Here is a 24782-nt window from a genome sequence, read left to right as displayed (position 1 = left end):
GATCTCAAAACAATGATAACAAAATTCAAACCAGAAAAACACCTTCAGCTTCTAGATGGTGGTTTTTCTTTTCCTTTTAGTTGCACACCAGTTCTTCTTATCTTTCTTTCTTTGTGTGTGTATGTGTATGTATGTGTGTGTACGTATGTATGTGTGTATATGTGCTGTGTGTGTTTGTATATATGTATGTGTATGTGGTATGTGTAGTTTTTTGTTGTTGTTGTTTAGGAAAACGTCTTTCACGGTACAGCGAGCTTCAGTGATCTGCCTGTCTTTGCCTCCTGGGATTACAAGTGTGGGCCATCATGCCTACTACAGTTGCTTCTTTAAACTTTGACGAACTTGGGTCCTCATGCTCTATCTCCCCAGCCTACCCTCAGTTTTGAGCATTTTCTGCCCCTCCCCCACTAGCCGCTGTTACTTAAGTTAATATCTGATTTGCTTTTTGTTTGTTTGATTTTGGGAGAAAGTCTCTCTCTCTCTCTCTCTCTCTCTCTCTCTCTCTCTCTCTCTCTGTGTGTGTGTGTGTGTGTGTGTGTGTGCCCCCTGGCTATCCTAGAAGTCACTATGTAAATCAGATTGGCTCTGAAACTGCCTCTGCCTCCCTAGTGCTAAGATTAATGGCTCCAGCAGGCTGGAGTGTTTGAAAACACGGATTGCTTTAAACTCTTTGGTAGCAAAGGCTGGTCTCGAACTCTCCAACTTCCTACCTCCTTCTCCCAAGTGCTCCACTACCCAGGGTTTGGTTTTGTTTCTTAAAATATTTTAAAGGGTTTATTTATTTATTTGTTTATTTATTTATTTGACAGTATTCAGGACACTCATGTGGAGGTCAGAAAACAACTTTCAGGAATCAGTTATTGCTTTCCGTCATTTCTGCCTTGGGGATGGAACTCAGGTTGTCAATGTATGAAGTACCTTTCCCACTGAGTCACTTCCTTATAAGAAAAAGAAGTTGGAGGCTGTAGAGATGGCTTAGTGGTTAAGGGCACTTGTTACTCTTGCACAGGACTCAAGATTGATTCCCAGCCCCTACACAGCTTACACTATCCGTAAACCCTATTCTAGGGGATTCCATTTGGTCTTCTGGCCTCCGGGGACACCAGACACAAACACATACATGCAGGCAAAAAACACTCATATATTAATTATTTAAAAAAGCAAAAAGGAGCAGTTTGGATAGAAGATAGCAATTGAAGACCACGTGATAACACAGGAAGACAGACATCTACAACCGAAGGAGAAAAATCTCAGCCCACCCCCACCCCAATTTGCCTTCAGTGTGCACAACTGAGAGAAAATGCACTTCTGTTGTACCGACTGTGTAGTCGGTAGTACCCAACGGCGGCCCTAGCAAACTAGAACGAGGGTGACAACATTTTAACCAGTAGACCACCGCTGCCCCATTTAGTTGACTAGACAGCCTATGGTCGTGTCTTAACTGGAAGTCCTGACTGGAAACTTTAAGGATACTGGACTCACTGGGATACGTGCTGCTTTGGTGACTAGTCTTGGGACCCAAAACAGAACCTGCTTTCCCCTGCACGGGGAAAGAAGGTGACTGGATGTGTGGTGTTGGGGAGAGGAATGAATAAAGGACTGGCTGTGCCTGAGGTGTCCTGGGGTGAGAGAGAAAAGGCCATCTGAGGTGGGGGAAGGCGGGATAGGCTCCTGAGGTCAGTCTCAGGACGAAGTGGAGGGCTGCTGCCTGTGGGTCATCAAAGACGGGATGGTGACCTAGAGGAAGGTTGCCGGAGGAGGATCGGCGGAGCGGCAGGCGGAGCGGCGGGCGGGCGGGCGCGCGCCTGACGCGTCCTCTGGGCTCGCTCCCCAGGGCGCGCGCCCGTCCCTGCCGCACCCCGCCCCCTGCCTCGGACCGGCCAGCTGGACCCGGCGCGTGCGAGGCCGCGCACGCCCCCTTCGCCAGCCGGGACCCGGACCGCACGCGCCTGGCGCCCCCTCCCCGCCCGGCGGGCACGCGCCGCCTCCCGCTCCCTCTCCAGCTGGCGGCGGCCGCGGCGGCCGGGATTGTTTTTGTTGTCGCCGAAGCCGGAAGAGCCTTGAGAGAGCCGGGTCCCTGTCCCCGGACCCGGCACCGCCGCCGCCGCCCCCTGCCCAGTGCCCGCATCTTCGCGGCGCCGCTTCAGCGCCAATATTCCGGAGAGCAAGCGTTACGTGGCGGCGGCGGGGCCCGGAGCGGGAGGCGCGGGGGACCGGGGCGAGGCAGCCCCCGCCGCCGCCATGGAGGCGCTGGGACCCGGTGAGGAGCGCGCTCGGGCCAGGGTCGGACCCGGGGCTCGGGAGGGCGGACGGACCGGCGGAAGGGACTGGCGCTGCCCCGCCGCGGCTCGCGCCGATCCGGCTGCCGGCTGCGAGGCCCCGGGAAGGAAGGGGCCCCCCAGGCCCTCGTTCCTCGGGGGTCGGGGACCACGCCCCAGATGAAGACTCTGGGTCTGTTCGGGACCTGTCACGAGGAGGTCTAAGGGAGGGAGGCTCAAGAGGTGACCCGAGTCCTCCGGGGTAGGGCAGACCTGTCCGGACCTTAGATCTCTGTCCACGGTCGCTGCTAGGCTAGCTGGGATCTCAAACGGGACCGTGTGTCTAGTCCACGCGGAGGCCTGGCCCTAACCTGGAAGGCCTTCCACCTTCTGTCAAAGGTTTTTTTGGTGTGGGGCAGAATCCCTGTTTTCTTTTGCACTGGCATCTGGTTCCTCAGATGAGGAAGAGAGACCCACTCACCCCCATCCCTGAAAGCCAAAGGGGGGACTGTCCGTTCTTTTTTCAAAGCCCTAAAGTTTGGTATCTGTCAGTTTGTCAGTCCCAGAGTGCTGTGGAATGACAAGTCAATGACAAGTCAATACTCTCCAGCACGGGCATCAATGTCCTGCGTTCCCTTTTAATTGGGTTATCAGTGCCGGTGAAGATCAAACGGAAGAAGTGTTTTTGAAACTCTCATGAATGTTCTTCTTTGGAGCCTTGTGCTCCTTCTTCAAGCCCCACAACAGGTTGCTAAGTAGGGCAAGGTTTAGGAGCAGTGATGGAATTAGTTTTCATATTCACACCTTGTCTATGTAGTAGACTTAGTTGTATTTTTTTTAATTCCTAGAAAATTAGGTTTGTTGTTTGCATTTAGAAACTTTGCAGGTTTGTTAACTTGCAACATATTTACATAACTGGATGATTAAATCCTATCCTTATTTGCTGCTTAAAGATTTTTTTAAAAGCCTGCATAATCAAATTTCATAGACCTTTAAAAAACAAAGTTAGAGGGTAGAGGCAGGAAGATCCAGAGTTCAAGGCCAGTCTCAGTTACAGAGTGAGTTTGAGGTTGGCCTGGGCTACTTGAGACCCTTATTATAAACAAACAGGTTTAAGCCTGCTGTAGTGGTGCATACTTATAATGTCAGCATTTGGAAGGAAGAGCAAGAGTTTGAAGGTAGCTTGTGCTACATAGACTCTGTCCAAAAGAAAAAAAATACACATTGGTTTGTAACATATTATGTTGTTATTTCAGATACGTCCTATAGATAAAGGGATGCTTATGGCTTTAGGACTATGCCAAATTTCTATTCAAAACTAATATAGTAATTTCATACTTGTATTACCCCCAATCCCTACCACCACTTCCCCACAACTTACTTACGTTGAACTTCAGTTTCCTCTTCTCTAAAACAAGGCTAATGTGCTCTAAGACTGACAATGTGAGAATGAAAGCTGGCATTTGTGAGAAGACCTGTCAAGCCTAGTACAGATGTTCAACAGATGTTTCTTTTCTTCCTCCCATTAGTAACTTAAAATTGAAACAACTGTTGCAGTTAGTAGCTGATATGGAAAAAGATTTCGTAACTATGTGTACAGCCGAGTTTCATGAAAAGAATCAATATGGTGATGTAAGGAGCTGCCCAGGAAACCAGTTGCCCACTCTCTTTGGTTTGGTTTTATTTTTTGCAGTTTTGAGGACTTGGAAGTTTACTTAGAAATGCTGTATTTGTAGAAAATACATTCATTCATCCTAGTTAAAAGGCATCAATGGTTAAACCAAAATTTTACATAGATCTTCTTTGTTGAGTAATATTTTCCTGTGTGCCCTATAGCAGCCTCTGGTTTTGGTATCCAGCTACCCTAGAAACCCAGTTAATAACAAGTAGTAACAGTTGCTTGTTGAACATTGAATGGGAACAAGGGGAGCCCCTGGGTTTGGTGGGATGTTGCTTCTAGACTGTTTTAGAACTTAAGAAGCACTTTTCCTTCCACTAGAGAATGCCTAGCTCTAATGTGTTGGGCCCTCTGCACTTCAGCAATCCCTGGGAGGCCTCTTAATCCTGCTCACTCCTGTCATGACCCAGGTTCATCTTCTCCCAGTAACTTAAAATTAGATGACCTTCATCATTCATTTTGGTTATAGTGAGTATAACCTTAATTTTGGCATGCTTTTATGTAGTTGTTGGCTTGCTTATTTATGTTTGTTTTTTCAGTGCTTGGGATGGAGCCCAGGGCCCCACAAATAATAGGCAAATGTCCTACCACTGAGCGGCAGTCCTCCAGCCCTTCATAGTACTTTATAACTTGTGAAATACTTTTATGTGGACTGGAGAAATGACTCAGTGGTTAAGAGTACTGGCTGTTCTTCCAGAGAACCTGGGTTGGATTCCCAGCACCCACATAGTGCCTCACAACTGCCTGTAACTCCAGTCCCAGGGGATCCAACACCCTTTTCTGGCCTCTGTGGGCACTGCATGTATGTGGTACATGGACATACATGCAAGAAAAATACGCACCCACATAAAAATAAGTATTTTTTTAGAAAATAGTTTAATAATTATGAGCTCATTTGAGCTGTACTAGGTGGCTTATAACTTAATCTCAGCACTTGGAAGGCTGAAGCTGAGGGATTACTGTGAGTCCAAAGCCTGGGTCACTGAGTAAGAACCTATCAAAACAAACAGCAACAATAAACTTCACTGTCCAACCATTTAACAAACCATTTAGCCAAGCAAGCCAGCAAAGCCTATTAACCCATTTGATCCTTTGGAAAGCAGACAAAGCAGATGTCTATTTTCATTTTACAGATGAAAAACTGAGATTCAAAGGGTATAAATGACTTCATCAAGACTCATAACTCTGTGGAAAAATGAGGACCAAAGTGTGGGGCATCTTATTTTTGCTCCAACACCTTTATCCAAGTCTGATCTCATTCATTCTGAGTGTAAACATCTTGTTTTCAGAAAATGTAATTTCTTTGACTGTCCAAAGTCCTATGGATGCCCCAATATAAAACTCGAATATCTGTGAGCATTATACAGATCTCTGGCCTTTGTGTGGGTGTCGTTGTAATAGCTCACACTAATTGAATGAATAACTCTTACAAAGCACTGTTAAGCCTTTTGTAGGCATCATCTCCTGGTTTCATCACTATAGAAGAGGAAGCTGAGTTGTAGGGAAGCTAATAGCCTGATGCTAAACAGTTAGGAAATGCTAATACCAGAATCAAACTCGAATCCAGATGATTGCTTCCTGAGGCTTAGTCCGCTCTGATTGTTTTATTAAGTAGATAATTTGCCTAACTGGAAGAAATTGGCTTTTGGAGTGAAAATTTTAGAACACCTGACTTTTCTTGTGTCAAGAAAACGACACAAAACATTTCACTCTACATTTTTAAAAAAGATTTACTTATTTATTATTTAATTTATATGAGTATACTGTCCCTGTCTTCAGACACACCATAAGAGGGCATTGGATCCCATTACAGATGGTTGTGAGCCACCATGTGGTTGCTAGGAATTAAACTCAGGACCTCTGGAAAAGTAGTCAGTGCTCTTAACTGCTGAACTATCTCTCCAGCCCGCCCCCTGCCCCACCCCCCCACCCCCCACCATGGTGCTAAGGATCAGCCTAGGGTCTGTCTCATCTTGTATCTATAGGGGCATCCTTTACCAATGAACTATACTCCCAACCTTATATTTAACTGCTTTTATTTCAATCCCTTTGCTTTAGAGAAGTATAGATAATCAAAGACCTGTGAAATCTGGGGAAGAAATGGGAGGCCTTAGTCTAGCAACTGTTATAAATGAGTTTCCTAGGGAATTCCTTTGATCCAAGTTTCTGCTTCCAAATTTCTCTTTTAAAGCTGGATTCTTTGTAATTCTGTGTTCTAAAGGTTGGTTACATGTATTTTGTGCAAGGCTGATTTATCTGTATGGTTTAATCGAGTTGATTATCACACTCACTGTGCATCACAGTGATGCTTTTCATATGCTATGTGCTTTTGCTTTGTTGAAGAATAATTGTCACATTTTGCATGTTAGGGTTGAGGTTTCTGATTTGTTTCTACCTAGCACTTGGCACTAAGGTTGTTCTTCTACATGTATGGAATTCGTACAGCTTTCTGGGTGATGGATTAGGTATTGTGGGAACCAGAATTGAAATTCTGGTTCTTCTAAGAATTTGTAAGTATAGTACAGAAGACAGTATAATTTAACAACTTAATCCTTTTAAAAATTATGGGTTTGTGTGTGTGTGTGTGAGTGTGTGAGTGTGAGTATGTATGTGTGTGTGAGTGTGTGTGTGTGTGTGTGATCAGTTCACTGCTTTCACTATGTGGACACAGGGCTCAGACTCAAGTTTGGCAGCAAAGTACCTTTACCTTCTGAGCCATCTTGTTGTTCTACAAGTGATTTCTTACACTTGAACTAAGGCCTACCCTACACACAAGGTCTTGTATATACAGGGTCTTGTGCAATTTTCTTGTCTTAGAAAATTGCATCTGAACTATATTCTGCAGTTTTGACTTTAGGATGAAATGAACAATAAGTTGAATACATAAAGAGATTTTTGATACTTTAACTATTGGTATATGGTGATTTGTCAATACAAATTCCATTAAGATATTTGCTGTAGTGTCCTTAAGTAATATTGGACCAGAGCAGATAACTATTTCAAAGCTTTCCCTTTTTAGTGGCTTCTTTTCATTCTCAGTCAGTAAAATGTCACTTTAGTAAGAGAACTTGTAACTTTCCATTGTAACCACAACCTGCTTTGCTCAGTGCCTATTCATAATAGAGAAGATGCTTATTTTTTAGGCCAGTGTCCACTTGATATTCTCATTAAATGGAGATTGGTTAGATGAGTACCTGCAAGATGTGTCTACAAAATCCTTACCCAAAGAAGGTTAATAGAGGTTCAGTTTTGAGAGGGAGAGTAGGTCAGCAGGAAGAAAGGGAAAGAGGCAAGGGAAAGGAGAGAAAGCAGTGGTGAAATGAGTCTAGTAAACGATGAGTTATTTTGATTATTCATTGCATAACATTTCTCTTATTTATTTATTTATTTATTTATTTATTTATTGTTTTGCATTTTTTCGAGACAGGGTTTCTCTGTGTAGCCCTGGCTATCCTGGAACTCACTCTGTAAACCAGGCTGGCCTCAAACTCAGAAATCTACCTGCCTCTGCCTCCCAAGTGCTGGGATTAAAGGCCACCACCGCCCGGATTATTTCTCTTTTTAGACATGATACAGTGTTTTGTGAGCCTTTGAAGATGGCTTAGTGGGCAGTGCAAGTATAAGCACCTGATTTGGATTTCCAGCACCTATGTAAAAAGCACACAGCAGAAGTTGAAGGGCCAGTGCTTAATCAGGCAAAACTCGGGAGCTCTGGTTGGCTGTCCAGTCCAGCTCAATCAGTGAGCTTTAGGTTCAGTGGGAGAGCTTGTCTCAGAAAGTAAGGTGGAGGGAGCTTAAGAGATGGCTCCGTGGTTATGAGTACTTGTTGCTTTCATAGACGACTCAGGCTTGGTTTCTAGTACCCACATGGTGGTTCACTCCAGTTCCAGCGGATCTGATGCCCTTTCCTGATGTTCACAGCACCAGGCAGGCATGCGGTACACATATATACCTGCAGGCAAAACACTCATACACACAAAAAGTAAAATAAACAAATCTAAAAAAAGTGAGGAGGAGATTGATAGATTGAGAGAATACCTGATATTGTCCTCTGGCCTTCACAAATGCATACATGGGCATATAACATAACATACATGCATATACACACATGTACATGTACACACACTATATAACACATATGTAATATATATTAGGAAAAGAGAGACTATGCATATGCATATGAAGATATGATATCTTCAATATATGAAAGTCTTTTCTTTTTGAGATAGGGTCTCCTATGTAGCATAGGCTGGCCTCCAATTTCAACCTTCCTGCCTCTTCCTCCTGAGTACTGGGGTTACAAGCACATAACCTTGTGAGTCATAATTGGAAGGCCTCTCATCCTGGGCACTGGTCTTTTGAACTGGATGAGTCCTGCTCATAGATGTTAGGAGCATTCCCAATTCTGACAGATTACAATGTGTCTCTAGATATTTGCCTAATTCAGGTCAAGAACCACTGACTTAAACTACTGACTTTGAAGGCCTGGGCTTTGATATAAAGTACACAATGTAGATTAGGTACATAACAAATGAGTCAGTATTGTTGGTTTGTTTGTTCTGTTTTTGCTTTTTGAGACAAAGTTTCTCCATGTGGCCCTGGCTTTCTTGGACTCACTCTGTAGACCAGGCTGACCTCAGGCTTACAGATAGTAAGATTGCGGAGATTAAAGGCTTGCTTGCACCACCATTGCCCATCTGTGAATCAGGTTCTAGTTTTTTTGTTTGTTCATTTATTTGCTTGTTTGCTTATTTTTTGTTTTTAAATCCTTTTAAAACATTTTGAGTTATTTATTTATTATTTTATATGCATTGGTGTTTTGTTTGCATGTATGTGTGAGGGTGTCAGATGCCCTGGAACTGGAGTTACAGATAGTTGCGAGCTGCCTGGTAGGTGTTGGGAAATGAACCCAGGTCTTCTGGAAGAGCAGCCAGTGCTCTAAACCACTGAGCCATCTTGTTTTTGTCTTTAATTTTTTATTTTGGGAGGCCACTCTTGAGCCCAGGCATGGCTCACTTTGTAGCTCATGCTAGCCTTGAATTTATGGCAATCCTCCTGCCTCTTAGATGTTGGAATTACAGGTGTGTGCCTCCCACCTGGCTAGGCTGTCACAGTTCTAATAATAGCAGATTACAGATTAGAATGTATATTATGGTTGGTATTGTTTCAGTTTGATATAAAAAAGTGAACTGATTGATACAGCTGCTGTTTAATCTCCTGATGTTTGTGCAGAATGTAATAATGCAAATCTATTTGTGGGGCAATAATGATCCTTTTCCAACTACAAGGGCTCTTGATGGCCCCTCAAGTTTAAAGATTGTTATTTTTTTTTATTTATTTTATGTGGTGGTAGTGATTGAACCTGAGCTTTGTACAAAACAACCAAATACTCATCACTAAGTTACATCTCATCATCACTAAGTTACATCTCATCTCACTAAGTTTCATCTCATCATCACTAAGTTACATCTCATCACCACTAAGTTACATCTCATTACCACTAAGTTTCATCTCATCATCACTAAGTTTCATCTCATCATCACTAAGTTACATCTCATTACCACTAAGTTACATCTCTAGCTTTTCATTTGCTTCTTTGTTTTGTTTAAGCCCGGGACTAGATAAGTGCTCAACCATTGAGCTACATAATGATTTTCACTATTTTTATTTTTGTTTTATTTAGTTAGTCTTTGAGACAGAGTCTCACTTTGTAGCTCTGGCTGGTCTGCTTCTGCCTTCTAGGTGCCAGAATTAAAGAAATGCATCATCTCACCTGGCTCATGGTGAGATGATGCATTTCTTTAATTTTTTATTATAGTTATTTTTAAAATTTTATTAATTGTATTTTATCTGTATGAGTGTCTTGCCTTCATGTATGTCTGTGTATCCTGTGCATGCCTGGTGCCCACCCACAGAAGCCAGAAGAGGGCATCAGATCACCTTGCATCAGAGTTACAGATAGTTGTGAGCTGTAATGTGAGTTCTGGGAATCAAATCTGAGTCCTTTAGAAAAGCAGACAGTGTTCTTAAGGGCTAAGCTATCTCTCCGAACCCCTTTATTTTAATGCATTCAGTGTGTGTGTGTGTGTGTGTAGCCTGGATATCAAAATAAGGTTGTCAAACTTGTCAGGAAAGTCTTTATTTACTTAGCCATTTTACCAGCAGCCCCTATTGCTATTCTTTAAGACAGGGATATGTTTTGAGCTCTTATTTTTCTTCCCTTAGCATCCCAGGTGTGTACCTCTATGTTACTATACTTGACTACATGTTATTTTTAAATGTATATGATTTTATAAACTTGTGTATGAGATAAATTCATCATACTCTGTCTAACTTTGATGCTCCTTATATTGAAAATAATAGCAACATTGCTAACTACCTAGAAATCTAGATAAGATTAGTATATTCAACATCTCAATTAAAAAAAAATATGGGGCTGGAGAGATGGCTTAGTGGTTAGGAGCACTGACTGATTGTTCTTCCATAGGACAGGAATTCAATTCCCAGCACCCACATGGCAACTCACAACTGTCTGTATCTCCAGTTCTAGGATATCTGATACCCTTACATGCAGTCAAAACACCAATATGCATAAAAAAATTTTAAAAGTCATATTTTTTTAAAAAAATGTATGTGTGAGTGTTTTACCTGCAGGTTTGTATCCATGTCTGCCTGGTGCCTATGAAGGTAGGAAGAGAGGCATTGGATCCCCTAGAACTGGAGTTATAAACTTGTAAGCTGTCATATAGATGCTGGGAAGAATACCTGAGTCCTCTGGAAAAGCAACCAGTGAGCCCTCTCACCAGCCTCAGAGATCCAAGATTTTTTTTTTTTTTATATATCCGAACATGTTCAATGATAAATAAGATCTCAATAATTTTAACTGTCATTATTTTCCTTATTACCAAATAGCACAACGTATATCTTCAATCTCTTTAGGACCGCCAGCCAGCCTCTTCCAGCCACCTCGGCGTCCTGGCCTTGGAACTGTGGGGAAACCAATTCGACTGTTAGCCAATCATTTTCAGGTTCAGATCCCTAAAATAGATGTGTATCACTATGATGTGGATATTAAACCGGAAAAACGGCCTCGTAGAGTTAACAGGTAAGAATCAGGAAGAGCAGACTTTTAAGTACACACAGTTCAGGCAGTTTTATTATGTATGATACTGTCTTCTGAAGTTTCTCAGCAGATAGGCATTGTTAATCCTAGCAGCAAGTGTAGGATGTGATTCTCTTTGGTCCAGCAGCTCTGCTGGATATAGCATTAAACTATCAATAAATACATACTTTTTCATTAAGTGACCATGTCATTAGTCATCATCAATCAAAGGTACCAGAAATTTATGACAGTAAGTGAAGATTTTCCAGCTTTAGCCTTCTGAATGAGGACATGTATTTTAAATATTTATTTGTGTGTGTGTGTGTGTGTGTGTGTGTGTCTGTCCCCGCCCCTGGAGACCAGAAAAGGTTGTCAGATTCCCTTGGAGCTGGAGTTACAGGCAGTTGTGAACTGCCCAACTCTGTACTGGGAACCAGATCTTAACTACTCTTCACTGCTAAGTTACCTCTTCAGCCCCAGGATATGCTAGACATGCTAAGGTCATGGTGTCTATTAGATTACAGAATGTGTAAAATTTGATGTAGGGAAGCTATGTACTGAAAATAGGCATTTGAGAGTCATGAGTATATTGTTGGTAAAGATCCATGTAGGAAGTGAACATGGTTACAGAAAATAAGACTCCAAACAGCCCTGAGGACTGGGGTTGTGGGTGTAGGCCTCCATTCCTGGCTCAGTACAACCTGGGTTGAGCATTTGCAGCATAGCAGGTGTTGATCTGCACCAGAGATTTCTTGCCTTTCCACTGACATTACAACCTTTTAGTAAAAGAAGGCTGAGGCACAGCATGGCGTGTGTGCAAGCCAGGCTTTTTAGAAAACATGGAGTGTTCCTTTGGCCACATGTGAATGAATACCTGGGAGAGATGAAATTGTAGGCATCTGGGGAATGGCTGCTGTTCAAAACAGAACCCCTACAGGTGCTACCATCCATGCAAGTCGGAAAAGTTTCCACTGTTACCCAGCATGCTCTTGGCATTGCTGTAAGCAGAGAAGTGAAGGGCAAGAATCTTGCCAAGAAGATGGGCATACTGAGCACATTACGATCTCTGAAGAGATGAGCTAGCGTCTGAAAACCCTGAAAGAATATGATTAGAAAAAGAAGGAGAGAAAGCACTTGTGTTCGGCTGACAGGCCAGCACCACACAGAGGTGCACAGGGGTGAGCTGCCGGAGCCTGTCCTGGAGAATTCCTAACGAAACAGGTGCAGAGGCATAGGGAAACGACCTTCTAGGCCTGGGGGAGGGGCGATGTTTGTGGCTTTGAGAAGTTCAGATGGTTAAAACTTGATAAATCAACAAATAAAACATATAGTGAAAAATAAAGCAGGGATGGGGGCCAGAATTATAGCTCAGTACTAGAATGCCTGTCACTGTTCACAAAGCCCTGGATTTAATCTCCATAAACCAGGCGTCATCTCCACACTATGAGGTCAGCCTTGGCTGCATGAGACCCTGTCTCAAAAAAAAAAAAAAAAAAAAAAAAAAAAAGGAAAGAATGCATTGTTCTTAAGTTAGCTTTTTTTTTAAAAGTGAGACTATTACACTACATACACTACATTTCTCTGTCTACCATTCTTTCTCATGATTCGTTAATAAGTGTGACTTTCTTACTGATTTCACTTGTAATTTTGATGCCTGTGATATGAGTTAGGATATAGTTCACAAACATGGAGCTTAGTAAGGTTGGTAAGGTAGGGGCTAGAGAGAGTCAAGAATGCTTTTTACATTTGGAGAAGACTGGAGCTTGGTTCCTAGGACCCACATTGGGTATCTTACAGCCCCAGGGGATCCAGTACCCTCTTCTGGCCTCCTTAGAGTACACACACACACACACACACACACACACACACACACACACAGCACCCAAGTGTTCACTGACTTTAAGACTGATAGCATTGTGGTCTCATATCCTCCTGTGTCTTTTGTTATGTATTCTGGTTTCCAGGCCATTGCATTCACTTTAGGAGATGCACAGAGTAAACACTGTGTGCAAGACAAAAGCAGAGCCAGGCGTGACTAATGGAGATTTCTGTCTAACAGAAACTAGATCAGTAATGTCTTTTGGAGTGAGACTATTTAATAGCATTGTTTATACTACCTAAGAACTTTTTGGAATAAAACCAGGCAGTATGCAGAATAGTAAATCATTAGCATTAGAAAACTGACCTACTCATTGGAATACCATGCGTCTTGGATATATTGATTTACAAGTTTCTGAGTTTTATTTTTTCTAAGACCTTCTAAGATTTTTTTTTGAAAAATTATTTATTTACTTAATGTACACTGTTTTATCTTCAGACACACCAGAAGAGGGCATCAGATCCCATCACAGATGGTTTTGAGCCACCATGTGGGTGCTGGGATTTGAACTCAGGACCTCTGGAAGAGCAGTCAGTGCTTTTAACCATGGAGCCATCTCTCCAGCCCCAAGGCCAATGTTCTTGATAAGGATTCTGATTTTATAAGAATCATTTAGTGATAAACATTCACACAAAGCTTAGATGCCTTAAATGTGTGTGTGTGTATGTGTGTGTGTGTGTATGTGTGTGTGTACATGAGTACACATGTGCTGTGGCATATGTGTGTAGGTCAGAGAACGACTGGAGAGAATTGGTTTTCTTCTTCTACCTGAGAGTTCTGGGGTTTGCTTTGTCTGCTGAGCCATCTCATTGGCTTTTTTTTGAGACTGGGACTCATGTAGTCCAAGCTTGTCTCAAGCTCAGTATTTAGTTAGCCAAGGGTGATTTTGCACCCCTGATCTTCCTGCGTCCACCATCCCAGTGCTGGGTTACAGGTGTGTTCTATGTGCTCGTTTGTACCCATTTGTTGTTACCTTCCTTAAGTTATTTTTTTTTTTTTCATTACTTGAGTCATCTTTGTGACTTTGGCTTTTTTCTAGTGGCACCACACAGAGTTTAGATGAAAGTGTGGCTCCACTATCTGTTGATCATTCCTCAAAGCTAACTGTCACTGTCTCCATTACCCTCAAGGGAGGTAGTAGACACTATGGTGCGGCACTTCAAGATGCAGATATTTGGAGATCGGCAGCCTGGCTATGACGGCAAACGGAACATGTACACAGCACGTCCGCTACCAATTGGCCGCGATAGGGTAAGCGCCAGCAGCCGGGGCTCCAGGTTACTCAGCAGCGACTGCAGGCAGCAGAGGCTTTCCTTCTGGGTCACCCTTCAGTCCCTTTAGCCATTTGGCTACTTACTGCGGGGTGATGTCACATGCCACTGTGCCCGTGAGTTGGGTGAGTTGGTTCTCTCTGTCCCCAAGCTTGTTCACAGCATTTCTGGAGCGTTTGGCAAGCTCCCTCCTCTTCCCGCTGCTCTTCCTCTTCTCGCCTGCCCCCCCTCCCATGGGGCCTTGCTCAGGGCTACACACATGGTGGGTGAGAGCCCAACCCTTGAGACACTCACGGCCTCCTTCACTTCAGTTGTTGGAACTGTGGTGATAGGGTGGTTACACTTTCCACAGTCACTGTGTCCTCACTGGTAATCACAGATGCAAGGAGCGCTGGACTTATATTGATTCCTTTATCTTTGCCTGTATTCCACATTTTTCACATTCACAGTAAACTGAACATAGTACTGCCTAAATGTATCAACAGGGTTTTCATAGCTTCACTTATGAAAACAATACCACAGCACACTCTTTAACGTTTATTTTAATAGTAAAAAAAGTGCTGCAGGGCAGTGGTGACGAGGCCAGCCTGGTCTACAGAGTGAGTTCTAGGACAGCCAGGGCTATACAGAGAAACCCTGTGTCAAAACTGTCTCAAGCCCCCAAACCCCCTTCCCAAAGTGCCAAGCATGGTGGTACACATCTTTAATACCAGCATTTATGAGACAGAGGCAGGTGTATCTCTGTGAGTTCTAAGCCAGTGTGCTCTACCTAGGAAATTCCAGACCAGCCAGGGTTACATAGTGAGACTCTGAGTCAAACAAACAAACAAACAAACAAACAAAAACCAAAAAAACCAAAACACCCAAAGAGTAAAAAATTATTCTGAAAAATTATAATCTTGCCTTTAATCCCAATACTTGGGAGGCAGAGGCAGGCGGATTTCTGAGTTTGAGGCCAGCCTGGTCTACAGAGTGAGTTCCAGGACAGCCAGGGCTACACAGAGAAATCCTGTCTTGGAAAAAAAATAAAAAATAAAAAACCTAACAACAACAACAACAAAGCTGGGCGGTGGTGGCGCAAGCCTGTAATCCCTCCAGCACTCTGGGAGGCAGAGGCAGGTGGATTTCTGAGTTCGAGGCCAGCCTGGTGAGTGAGTTCCAGGACAGCCAGGGCTATACAGAGAAACCCTGTCTCAAAAAAACCAAATCCAAAAAACCAAAAAAAAAATTTATAATCTTTTAATATTTATGCAAATGACCATGTGTGAGTACACATACATCATACATATGGTCCCCACGGAGGTCAGAAGAGGGCATCAAATTTTCTGGGGCTGGAGTTACAGGGTATTATAAGCCAGTAATAGCCGGGCGGTGGTGGCGCACGCCTGTAATCCCAGCACTTGGGAGGCAGAGGCAGGCGGATTTCTGAGTTCGAGGCCAGCCTGGTCTACAAAGTGAGTTCCAGGACAGCCAGGACTACACAGAGAAACCCTGTCTTGAAAAAACGAAAAAAAAAAATCTTGGTTATAAGCCAGTAATATTTTAAAATTAGGGATGCTGAAGTGGCTGGGTGGGTGTAGTGTAAGCCAAGCCAGAAAATCTGGATCCAGTCCCTAGGCACCTACATGGTGGGAGGATTCCACAGGTTGTCCTCTGACGTCCACACATGTGCAGTATCACACACTCACCTGCAAACATGTACATGTAGACACGTTGTCTTAGTTAGGGTTTTGCTGCTGTGAACAGACACTGTGACCAAGGCAACTCTTAGAAGGACAGCATTTAATTGGGGCTGGCTTACAGGTTCAGAGGTTCAGTCCATTATCATCAAGGCAGGAGCATGGCAGCATCCAGACTGGCATGGTGCAGGAGGAGCTAAGAGTTCTACATCTTCATCTGATGGCTGCTAGCAGAACACTGGCTTCCAGGCAGCTAGGATGAGGGCCTTAATGCCACACCCACAGTGACACACCTACTCCAACAATGCCATACCTCTTAATAGTGCCATTCCCTGGGCAGAGCATATACAAACCATAACACACATAAAGGAATGAATAAATAAACAGATGTAATAAACATTTCAAGAGGGTACTGAAGAGATGGCTCAGCAGGTAAGAGCGCTTGCTGCTGTTTCCAAGGACTGAGGTTGGTTCCCAGGACTCATCAGGCAGCACAGCTGCCTGTAACTTCAGCTCCAGGAAGTCCATCTCTCTCTCCTAGCTTCCATGGGAACCTGCACTCATACACAAAATTAGATAAGGTAGAAAATATTCTAAAAATTGGCTTTTTAAAGTAGTTGTAAATTTAAAAAGGTAGTGTTGGAGAGCTGGCTCAGTGGTTGAGAACCATTGTTCTTGCAGAGGACTCAGATCCAATCCTAAGCACCCATGTGGTGGCTCATAGCCATCTGTAACTCCAGATCCAGGTGATCCAACACCCTCTTTCTACTTCCTAGGATACCAGGCATGCACATGGACATGTAAATATACACAGATGAAACACCTACAACTTGAAAACTTGAAAAGATAACTCACTGGTATAATACTTGCCGAGTATCCACAGGGCTCTGAATTTAATTCTTAGAACCACAAAAAAAAATTTTTTTTATTGATTTTAAATTTATAGGGTGGGAGAGATGGCTCAGTGGTTAAGAGCACTGACTGCTCTTCCAGAGGTCCTGAGTTAAATTCCCAGCAACCACATGGTGGCTCACAATCATCTGTAATAGGATCTGATGCCCTCTTCTGGGGTGTCTAAAGAGAGATAGAGTGTACTCATGTACATAAAATAAACAAATAAATCTTTAAAATTATAAGTAGCATGTGAATATATGTTCCTTTAAAACTTATTAGGCAATTCACAAAAACTGTGGCTTTTTGACTTTCCTACATGTAAATTCCATTCTCCTTGTTAAAGGGGCATCCCACATTAGTTCATTACTTGTTATTAGATATTTTATGTGTTATCTTTTTACATGTATGTTTATTTAAGTGATTATCTTTTTGCATATCATTCTGTGATTTTTTTCATTAAACAGTGTATCTAGGTGTTTTCATTTATATACAATTAGATACCCCTTACTGTATTTTCTTTTTCTTTTTTTTAGAAGATGAACTTGAGGGCATTTATTCAACAGAAATGTATTTGTTAAAATAACGTTTAAAAACAAATGTAGTTCAATGTCTGTGCCTAAATAGTTATGATAGATTCATCCTGTGGAACTTTAAGACAAACGGGACAAGCCCACACATATTGGCAAGGAAGATGTCAAGATGTAAAGGTTAAAACCAATCATGAAGCTGGTGCTCCCTTCAGCTCTGTTTACACCTCTCTTCTAGCCACAAATACTATCTTTTACTTATTTGAAGAATTAGAAAGCTAATAAAAAAATAAATGTATACATCCAACTAATCGATTTCATAATGTTGCACTTTATAACAAAAAACAGAATACTGTTGCTGGCGGCCGTGTTGATGTCTGTGTTTCTTGCTGACACCATGGGTCATGTTTGGTCCATGTTCCTGCAGCACTCAGGGGTCATGTTGGTGTCAGTGGCCCATGTTACCACCAAAAGCCATGCAGATGTTCGTGGCCAGTGCTGCAACCTGAAGCCATGCTGATGTCCCTGGGTCAGGCTAATGCTGGGGACCATAGTGCTTGCTGTCCCTGGCCCATGTTGACTTGGAGGTCATGTTGCCCTTTGCCTGTGCTATGAAAGAGGGCTATGACAGTTTCTGATGCCCATGTTGTGGCAGAGGGCCATGTCGATGTCTGTGGTCTGTGTGACTACAGGAGGACCAGGCTGAGGTCGGTGGCACGTGCTGACACTGGAGATCATGTAAATGCCCACGGCCCATGCCTTACTGTATTTTCTAATCCAAGACAGATTTTTTTTTGAAATATGTCTCAGTTTGGCCTTGAATTCATGGTCTTCCTGCATCAACCTCCTGTTTGCTGGGATTATAGACACAGACAGCCAGTCTGTTGTTGGGTTTTTGTTGTTGTTGTTGTTTTTAATTTATCTTGGTATGAAGATTTTCTTTTGATATCACAACTATTTTTTAAAGAATTATTTATTTATTTTATGTATGTTAATACACTATCTTCAGACACACCAGAAGAGGGCATTGGATCCCATTACAGATGGTTGTGAGCCACATTGTGGTTACTAAGAATTGAACTTAGGACCTCTAGAAGAACAGTCAGTGCTCTTAACCACTGAGCCATCTCTCCAGACCCAGCCACTCATTTTTAAGAGCATTCACATTATTAGGTACTTGTAACCACCGTCTACTGGAGAATTTTTCTGTTATCTTAAACAGAGATTCTCTACCCACTCAGTGGCAGTCCCCATGCCTCCCTGCCGCCTGCTCTGGCACCCACCATTCTACCTTCTGTTTCTACGAATCTGTCCATTCTGAGGGTCTTGTCTAAGTAGAGTCATCAATATTTGTCTTTCCATGTCAGGTTTATTTCACTTAGCACAATGGTTATAAAGTTCCTCTGAAATGTAGTGTCTTCCTTATTTATTTATTTTAAAATTTTTATTTATTTACCTTTGCATATGTATGTGTGTATATATGAAGGTGTCATACCTGCCATGGTGTGCATATGAAGTTAGAGGACAACTTGTGGGAGTTTGTTCTCTCCCACGTTGCGGTGCCCAGGATCAAGCTCAGGTCATTAGACTTGGTGGTTATAGCATTTACCTACTATTCCATACCACTGGCCCCTTATTTTTAATTATCATATAATATTTTCTATTAAATTATTTCTTTACTTATGGAAAATTGCATTTCCAATGGTCTGCATTTATAAAAAGTGTTAAGATAAATGTCTATCATGTATTTGCCATACGGAATATTCTTGGGGTCTTTCCTATAACCATTACAAACCCATTTTTACCCATGTATTTTTCCCTAGGTTGATATGGAGGTGACCCTCCCCGGTGAGGGTAAAGACCAAACTTTCAAAGTGTCTGTGCAATGGGTGTCAGTTGTAAGCCTTCAGCTGCTTTTAGAAGCTTTAGCAGGACACCTGAATGAAGTCCCAGATGACTCAGTACAGGCACTTGACGTGATTACGAGGCATCTCCCCTCTATGAGGTCAGTACCTTACTTTGGATACCTTACCACAAATGTCAGCCTTTTTGACAAACTGTTCTTAGCCATGCAAAGGTTCCAATGTAAATCCCCATTCAAACTTGATTTCAGTTCACAAACTGACTCCAAAATGTTTTGCATGAAGTATTCAAGCAATACTTTGTCTCTTCAGGTACACTCCGGTAGGCCGGTCTTTTTTCTCGCCTCCTGAAGGTTATTACCACCCTCTGGGAGGGGGCAGGGAAGTCTGGTTCGGCTTCCATCAGTCTGTGAGACCCGCCATGTGGAACATGATGCTCAACATTGACGGTGGGTTGGAACGCCATCTGCTAACTTGGTTTTCATTTGTTTAGTTTGGGCCCTTCACTCTGCCTTGATGCTTAAGTGTCCTTTCTCTGTTTGTTAGTATCTGCAACTGCTTTCTACCGGGCTCAACCTATCATTGAGTTCATGTGTGAGGTGTTAGACATTCAGAACATCAATGAACAAACGAAACCTCTAACAGACTCCCAGCGTGTCAAGTTTACCAAAGAAATTAGGGGTAGGTATCCATGCTAAGGTCATCATGGCCCAAGTCTAACACAGACCTGGGTTTCCTTCCTAGCTTAGATAGTCCTAGCAGTGGGACTTTGGATAAGTTCTTTAGCTGTGTTGGCCATAGAGTCAGTGTACACTTAGACCTGAAAAAACACACCAGAACATATTGATACACGAACTTATTGAATGAACTAATAATAATGTCAGTTATGTAGCCAGGCATGGATTGCATGCCTGGAATCTCAGCAATCAGGAGACTGTGGCCAGAAGATTGCAATATTGAGGTTAATCTGTGCTATGTAGAGAGACTGTGTCTCAAAAAAAAATTTTTTTTTTTTGGTCAAACATCTTAGATCATCTGGGACCTAATTTATCTTACTTAGCTGGGATTTTTATGATGAAATTGTTGCCATATTCTTGTAACTCTTATTCTTGATTAAGTTTTTTACTTTTTGTGTATGTGGAGAAATCTCTATTTTTTAAAAAAACATTCATTTATCTATTTATTTTATGTATATGAAATAAATGACTATACTATAGCTGTACTGATGGCTGTGAGCCATTATGTGGTTGCTGGGAATTTGAATTCAGGACTTGCTCTAGTTGACCCTGTTCACTCCAGCCTAAAGATTTATTTATTATATCTAAGTACAATGTAGCTGTCTTCAGACACACCAGAAGAGGGCATCAGATCTCTTTACGAATGGATAGAGCCACTGTGTGGTTGCTGGGATTTGAACTCAGGACCTTCGGAAGAGCAGTCAATACTCTTAACCTCTGAGCCATCTCTCCAGCCCTGAAGAAATCTCTATTATCTGCATGAGAATTCTTTCCAGAGTAATGCACTCATTGACTTTTTTTTTTTTAAACAGAGTCTAACTTCATACCTCTGGCTATTGTAGAATTCTCTTTATAGACCAGGCTGGCTTCTAACTTACAAAGATCCACTTTCCTCTGCCTCCTGAGTGCTGGGATTAAAGATGTGTCCCACTATGCCCTGCCACGCCTTGACTTTTTAAAGACAACATTTGAATCTAGTTTTATAATTATGACTTTAATTAAAATTGGTATTTTAGGTTCTCTCTCTCTCTCTCTCTCTTAACTCTTCAGGTCTTAAGGTTGAGGTAACTCACTGTGGACAGATGAAACGAAAATATAGAGTTTGTAATGTGACAAGACGACCAGCCAGTCATCAAACGTATGTGGATCACATGTAAAATATTATGGGAGCCATATATGACAGTTGAGTCCTATAATCTCTTACATGAAACTAAGGCTAGAGGATTGCTGTGAGTTTGAGTCCAACCTGAGTTATCCCAAGAGACCCTGTCTTAAAAAATGAAAAACCACAAAACGAAAGAAAAAGACAATGAAAGGAAACCGAAATTAACAGTAAAATTTGCTATCAATTTGATAACAGAGGAAGCTATTGAACATCGTTGGAGAAAATGGTACACAGTAGTGTGGTTTTCAGGGTCACAGGAATCTTCACTTAGCATCAAAGCTTTAGAAGATGCTTTAGGGGTTTGTGATTCAGTTTACCTTTTGAACCAAGTATACTATACATAGGTCAACTTCTATTTAAGAATGTAACCATCAGGGCCTGGAGAGATGACCAGTCCATACAGCACCTACTCTATAGCATGAGCACCTGAGTTTGGATCCCCATTGCCCACATGGAAGCTAGGCCTGCTGGGGAGCATCTGTTATCCCAGCGCTGGCAGGGCAGAAATGGGAAGATCCCTGAGCTTGCTGGGCAGTCAGCCCAGTCACTGGGTGCTCTTTAGCTTCAGCGAGAGCCTCTGCCTCGAAAAGTAAGTTGCAGACTGATAGAGGATGTTGCATGTTGACCTCTGGCCTCCATATGCAACACACATGCACACACAAAAATGCACACATATGGTACATACATGTACATACAGACACAACTAAGACTTTTAAAAAGGAATACAGTAACTGTAATCAATTACTATAGTGTTATAATTCTCAGTACAGGATGACTCTCCTAGGGTCTAGTCATCATACAGGCCGCCATGGGAAGACAGATACTGCTTTGCCTGTTTGTGTAGTTGTCTCTCCGTTCCTGTATAGCTCAGTGTTACTCTCAGCTATTAGTGTCTGTCTCCAGTAGCGTGTTCTTTTCCTCTTACTCAATCTTGCTTTTCTAATCAGTTGTGTTCAAGTACTGTGCTTAAGTGAGAATATGTATGGAAGTGCCTGTGCACTTTCTGCTGTAGTAGATTCATTCTTGTCATCAGGGTCACTAACCTTTTGCCTGACTCAAAAGATTGGCTCTTGGCTCTCTGAAATAAATAAATCTTGCATGATTTGGGTTATTCAGGAATTCTTTTCTTGTTATAACTTTGTGTCCATGTCTCTCTCTCTCCCTCTCCTTCTCCCTCTCCCCCCCCCCCCACTGTGTGTATTAGTATGCCATAGCATATATGTGGAAGTCAGAGGACAACTTTTGGGAGTTGGTGTTCTCTTTCTATTGTATGATTCAGGATTGAACTCAGATATCGGGCTTGTATAGTGAGGGATTTTATTTTATTTTATACCTCCTAATCTATCTCCCTAACCTGTGTATTTAGTCTTGTTGCCTCCAAACTACATAATTTGCCTTGGCTAGGAATCTCAAATCTTGGAGATCTAAAAATGTGGCCTCAATAACTATAGTCATTCATTTAGAAAAAGTTTATCTTGAGCAAATAAAATTATGTTTTGACTCCAAGTGTACATCTCGGTAGCCAGCAAGATAGGTTATAGAGAGGGCCCAGTGGTTAGAAGAACTTGTTATTCTTGTGGAAAATCAGGGTACAATTACTAGCACCCACAGGGCAGCTCACAGCTGTCCATAACTCAAGTCCCAAGGGATCAGTGGGCCTCTCCTGAACTCTGAGGCCACCAGCGATGCACATGGTGGATGTAAACACATCCGGTCTGGCCTCAAACATGAAGTGGTTCCCTTGCCTCATTTTCTTGAGGACTAGAGGTTTTATTTTTTTGTTTTTTGTTTTTGTTGTTGTTGTTGTTGTTGTTGTTTGTTTTCTGAGACAGGGTTTCTCTGTGTAGCCCCAGCTGTCCCAGAACTCACTCTGTAGACCAGGCTGGCCTGGAACTCAGAAATTCACCTGCCTCTGCCCAGCTGAGTACTAGGGCTTCAGGGGTGAGCCACCAGACCTAGATCTTTTGTAGAAAAAAATAAATTTTGAATTAAAAGGTTTTTTTCTCAGTTTCAACAAAAATTGGAATTTCATTGGAATTTTTCTGGTATAATACTAAAATAACATCACTGAAACTACTCAGGCTCTTTTTAAGTGGTGGTTCTGGGACTGAGCAAAAGGCTTATGTATTCTGTATACACCCTGCTACTGTGCTCTACCCCAGCCCTCACACTTGTCCATTTTTTTCACTATTTGTTTGCTTGCATTCTCTTTCTCTCTCTCTCCCCTCTCTTCCCCTCCCCATCTCTCTCTCTCTCTCTCTCTCTCTCTCTCTCTCTCTCTCTCTCTTTCTCTCTCTCACACACACACACACACACACACACAAACACGTTAGTCTTGATAGCAAGCACCTTCACCCAATGAGCTATCTTGCTGCCTCTCCCAACCCCTTTTTGAGAGTCTTATGTAGTCTAGGCTGGCCTAAAACTTACTGTGTGAGGATGACACTGAACTCCTGATTCTTCTGCCTACATATCCCAAGGTCTGGAACTACAGGCATGCAGTACTATGTTTAAGTAAGTGGCTTATGGAGTTCTGGGGATCAAACCCACGGCTCTGTGTATGTTCCACAAGCTTCCTACCCACTGAGCCACATCCTCAGCCCTTGGCCTTCGATTCTTAAGTGACTAACCAACATGAAAAATGTTAGGTTTTGTTTACATGTTAAAGAGGTAAATGTCTTAAATAGACGTTCTTTCTTCTAGCTTCCCTTTGCAGCTAGAAAATGGTCAAGCTATGGAATGTACAGTAGCTCAGTATTTTAAGCAGAAGTATAGTCTGCAGCTGAAATACCCCCATCTTCCCTGCCTTCAAGTGGGACAAGAGCAAAAGCATACCTACCTGCCGCTTGAGGTAAGCCAAGTGACATTTCTTTTGCTAACCTCTTGAATTATTTTTTCCTCTTAAAAAAAGAAGCATTCAAACTGGGTGGATCTGGTTGCATGCTTTTTGTTTTGTTTTGTTTTGTTTTGTTTGTTTTTCTTTGGTTTGTTTTTTTGTTTTTTTTGTTTTGTTTTGGTTTGGTTTTTTTTTTTTTTTTTTGGCTTTTCAAGACAAGGTTTCTCTGTATAGCCCTGGCTGACCTGAAACTCACTCTGTAGACCAGGTTAGCCTCAAATTCGGTTGCATGCTTTTAATTAATCCCAGCACTCAGGAGGCAGAAGCAGCCAGATCAGATAAACAAGGTGTTATAAAACTGTGGCAGAGTTTAGTCTTTTTGAAGTATCTTGTGCATATATAACTATTCGTTCCTGGAAATAGACAAAGACTTAATGTATAGAAGCCCATTTCTATGAAACCCAGCTTCTCTTTGTCTCTTTGCAGGTCTGTAATATAGTGGCAGGACAGAGATGCATAAAGAAGCTCACAGACAATCAGACATCCACCATGATCAAAGCCACAGCAAGATCTGCTCCTGACAGACAGGAGGAAATCAGTAGACTGGTCAGTAAGGCGTGTCTTCAAGATTAGCCAGCTGTGAGCTGGAAAAAAAAACAAACCCAAAAAACAAAAACCAAGAAAGAATAAACAGTTCCTGAGGGGACATAGTTCCTGTTTGCTCTTATATATACAGGCTTTCCCGTTCCTTAGGTGAAGAGCAACTGCGTGGTGGGTGGACCTGACCCATACCTGAAGGAATTTGGGATTGTTGTGCACAGTGAAATGACGGAGCTCACAGGCAGGGTGCTTCCAGCTCCAATGCTGCAGTATGGAGGCCGGGTAAGCTGCTCC

At 42.4% G+C, this 24782-nt stretch overlaps 1 protein-coding gene across 2 annotated transcripts in view; it reads left to right on the top strand.

Moving 5' to 3' along the window:
* Nucleotides 1-1857: 1857 nt before the first annotated feature.
* Nucleotides 1858-24782, top strand: part of LOC127681284 (protein argonaute-4) — a 47162-nt gene continuing 24237 nt past the window's right edge. For both annotated transcript variants that reach the window (XM_052177373.1, XM_052177372.1), the window contains exons 1-10: nucleotides 1858-2260; nucleotides 10876-11041; nucleotides 14048-14168; nucleotides 19112-19293; nucleotides 19463-19599; nucleotides 19697-19831; nucleotides 20938-21025; nucleotides 23756-23903; nucleotides 24375-24494; nucleotides 24642-24770. In XM_052177373.1, the coding sequence (XP_052033333.1) occupies nucleotides 2242-2260; nucleotides 10876-11041; nucleotides 14048-14168; nucleotides 19112-19293; nucleotides 19463-19599; nucleotides 19697-19831; nucleotides 20938-21025; nucleotides 23756-23903; nucleotides 24375-24494; nucleotides 24642-24770 (1245 nt within the window). In that variant the 5' untranslated portion in view covers nucleotides 1858-2241. The remainder of the gene's footprint in view (nucleotides 2261-10875; nucleotides 11042-14047; nucleotides 14169-19111; nucleotides 19294-19462; nucleotides 19600-19696; nucleotides 19832-20937; nucleotides 21026-23755; nucleotides 23904-24374; nucleotides 24495-24641; nucleotides 24771-24782) is intronic.

The sequence above is a fragment of the Apodemus sylvaticus genome, chromosome 3, assembly GCF_947179515.1.
Source record: "Apodemus sylvaticus chromosome 3, mApoSyl1.1, whole genome shotgun sequence".
Classification (NCBI taxonomy): Eukaryota; Metazoa; Chordata; class Mammalia; order Rodentia; family Muridae; genus Apodemus; species Apodemus sylvaticus.
This window is presented reverse-complemented; position numbering and strand designations above follow the sequence as displayed.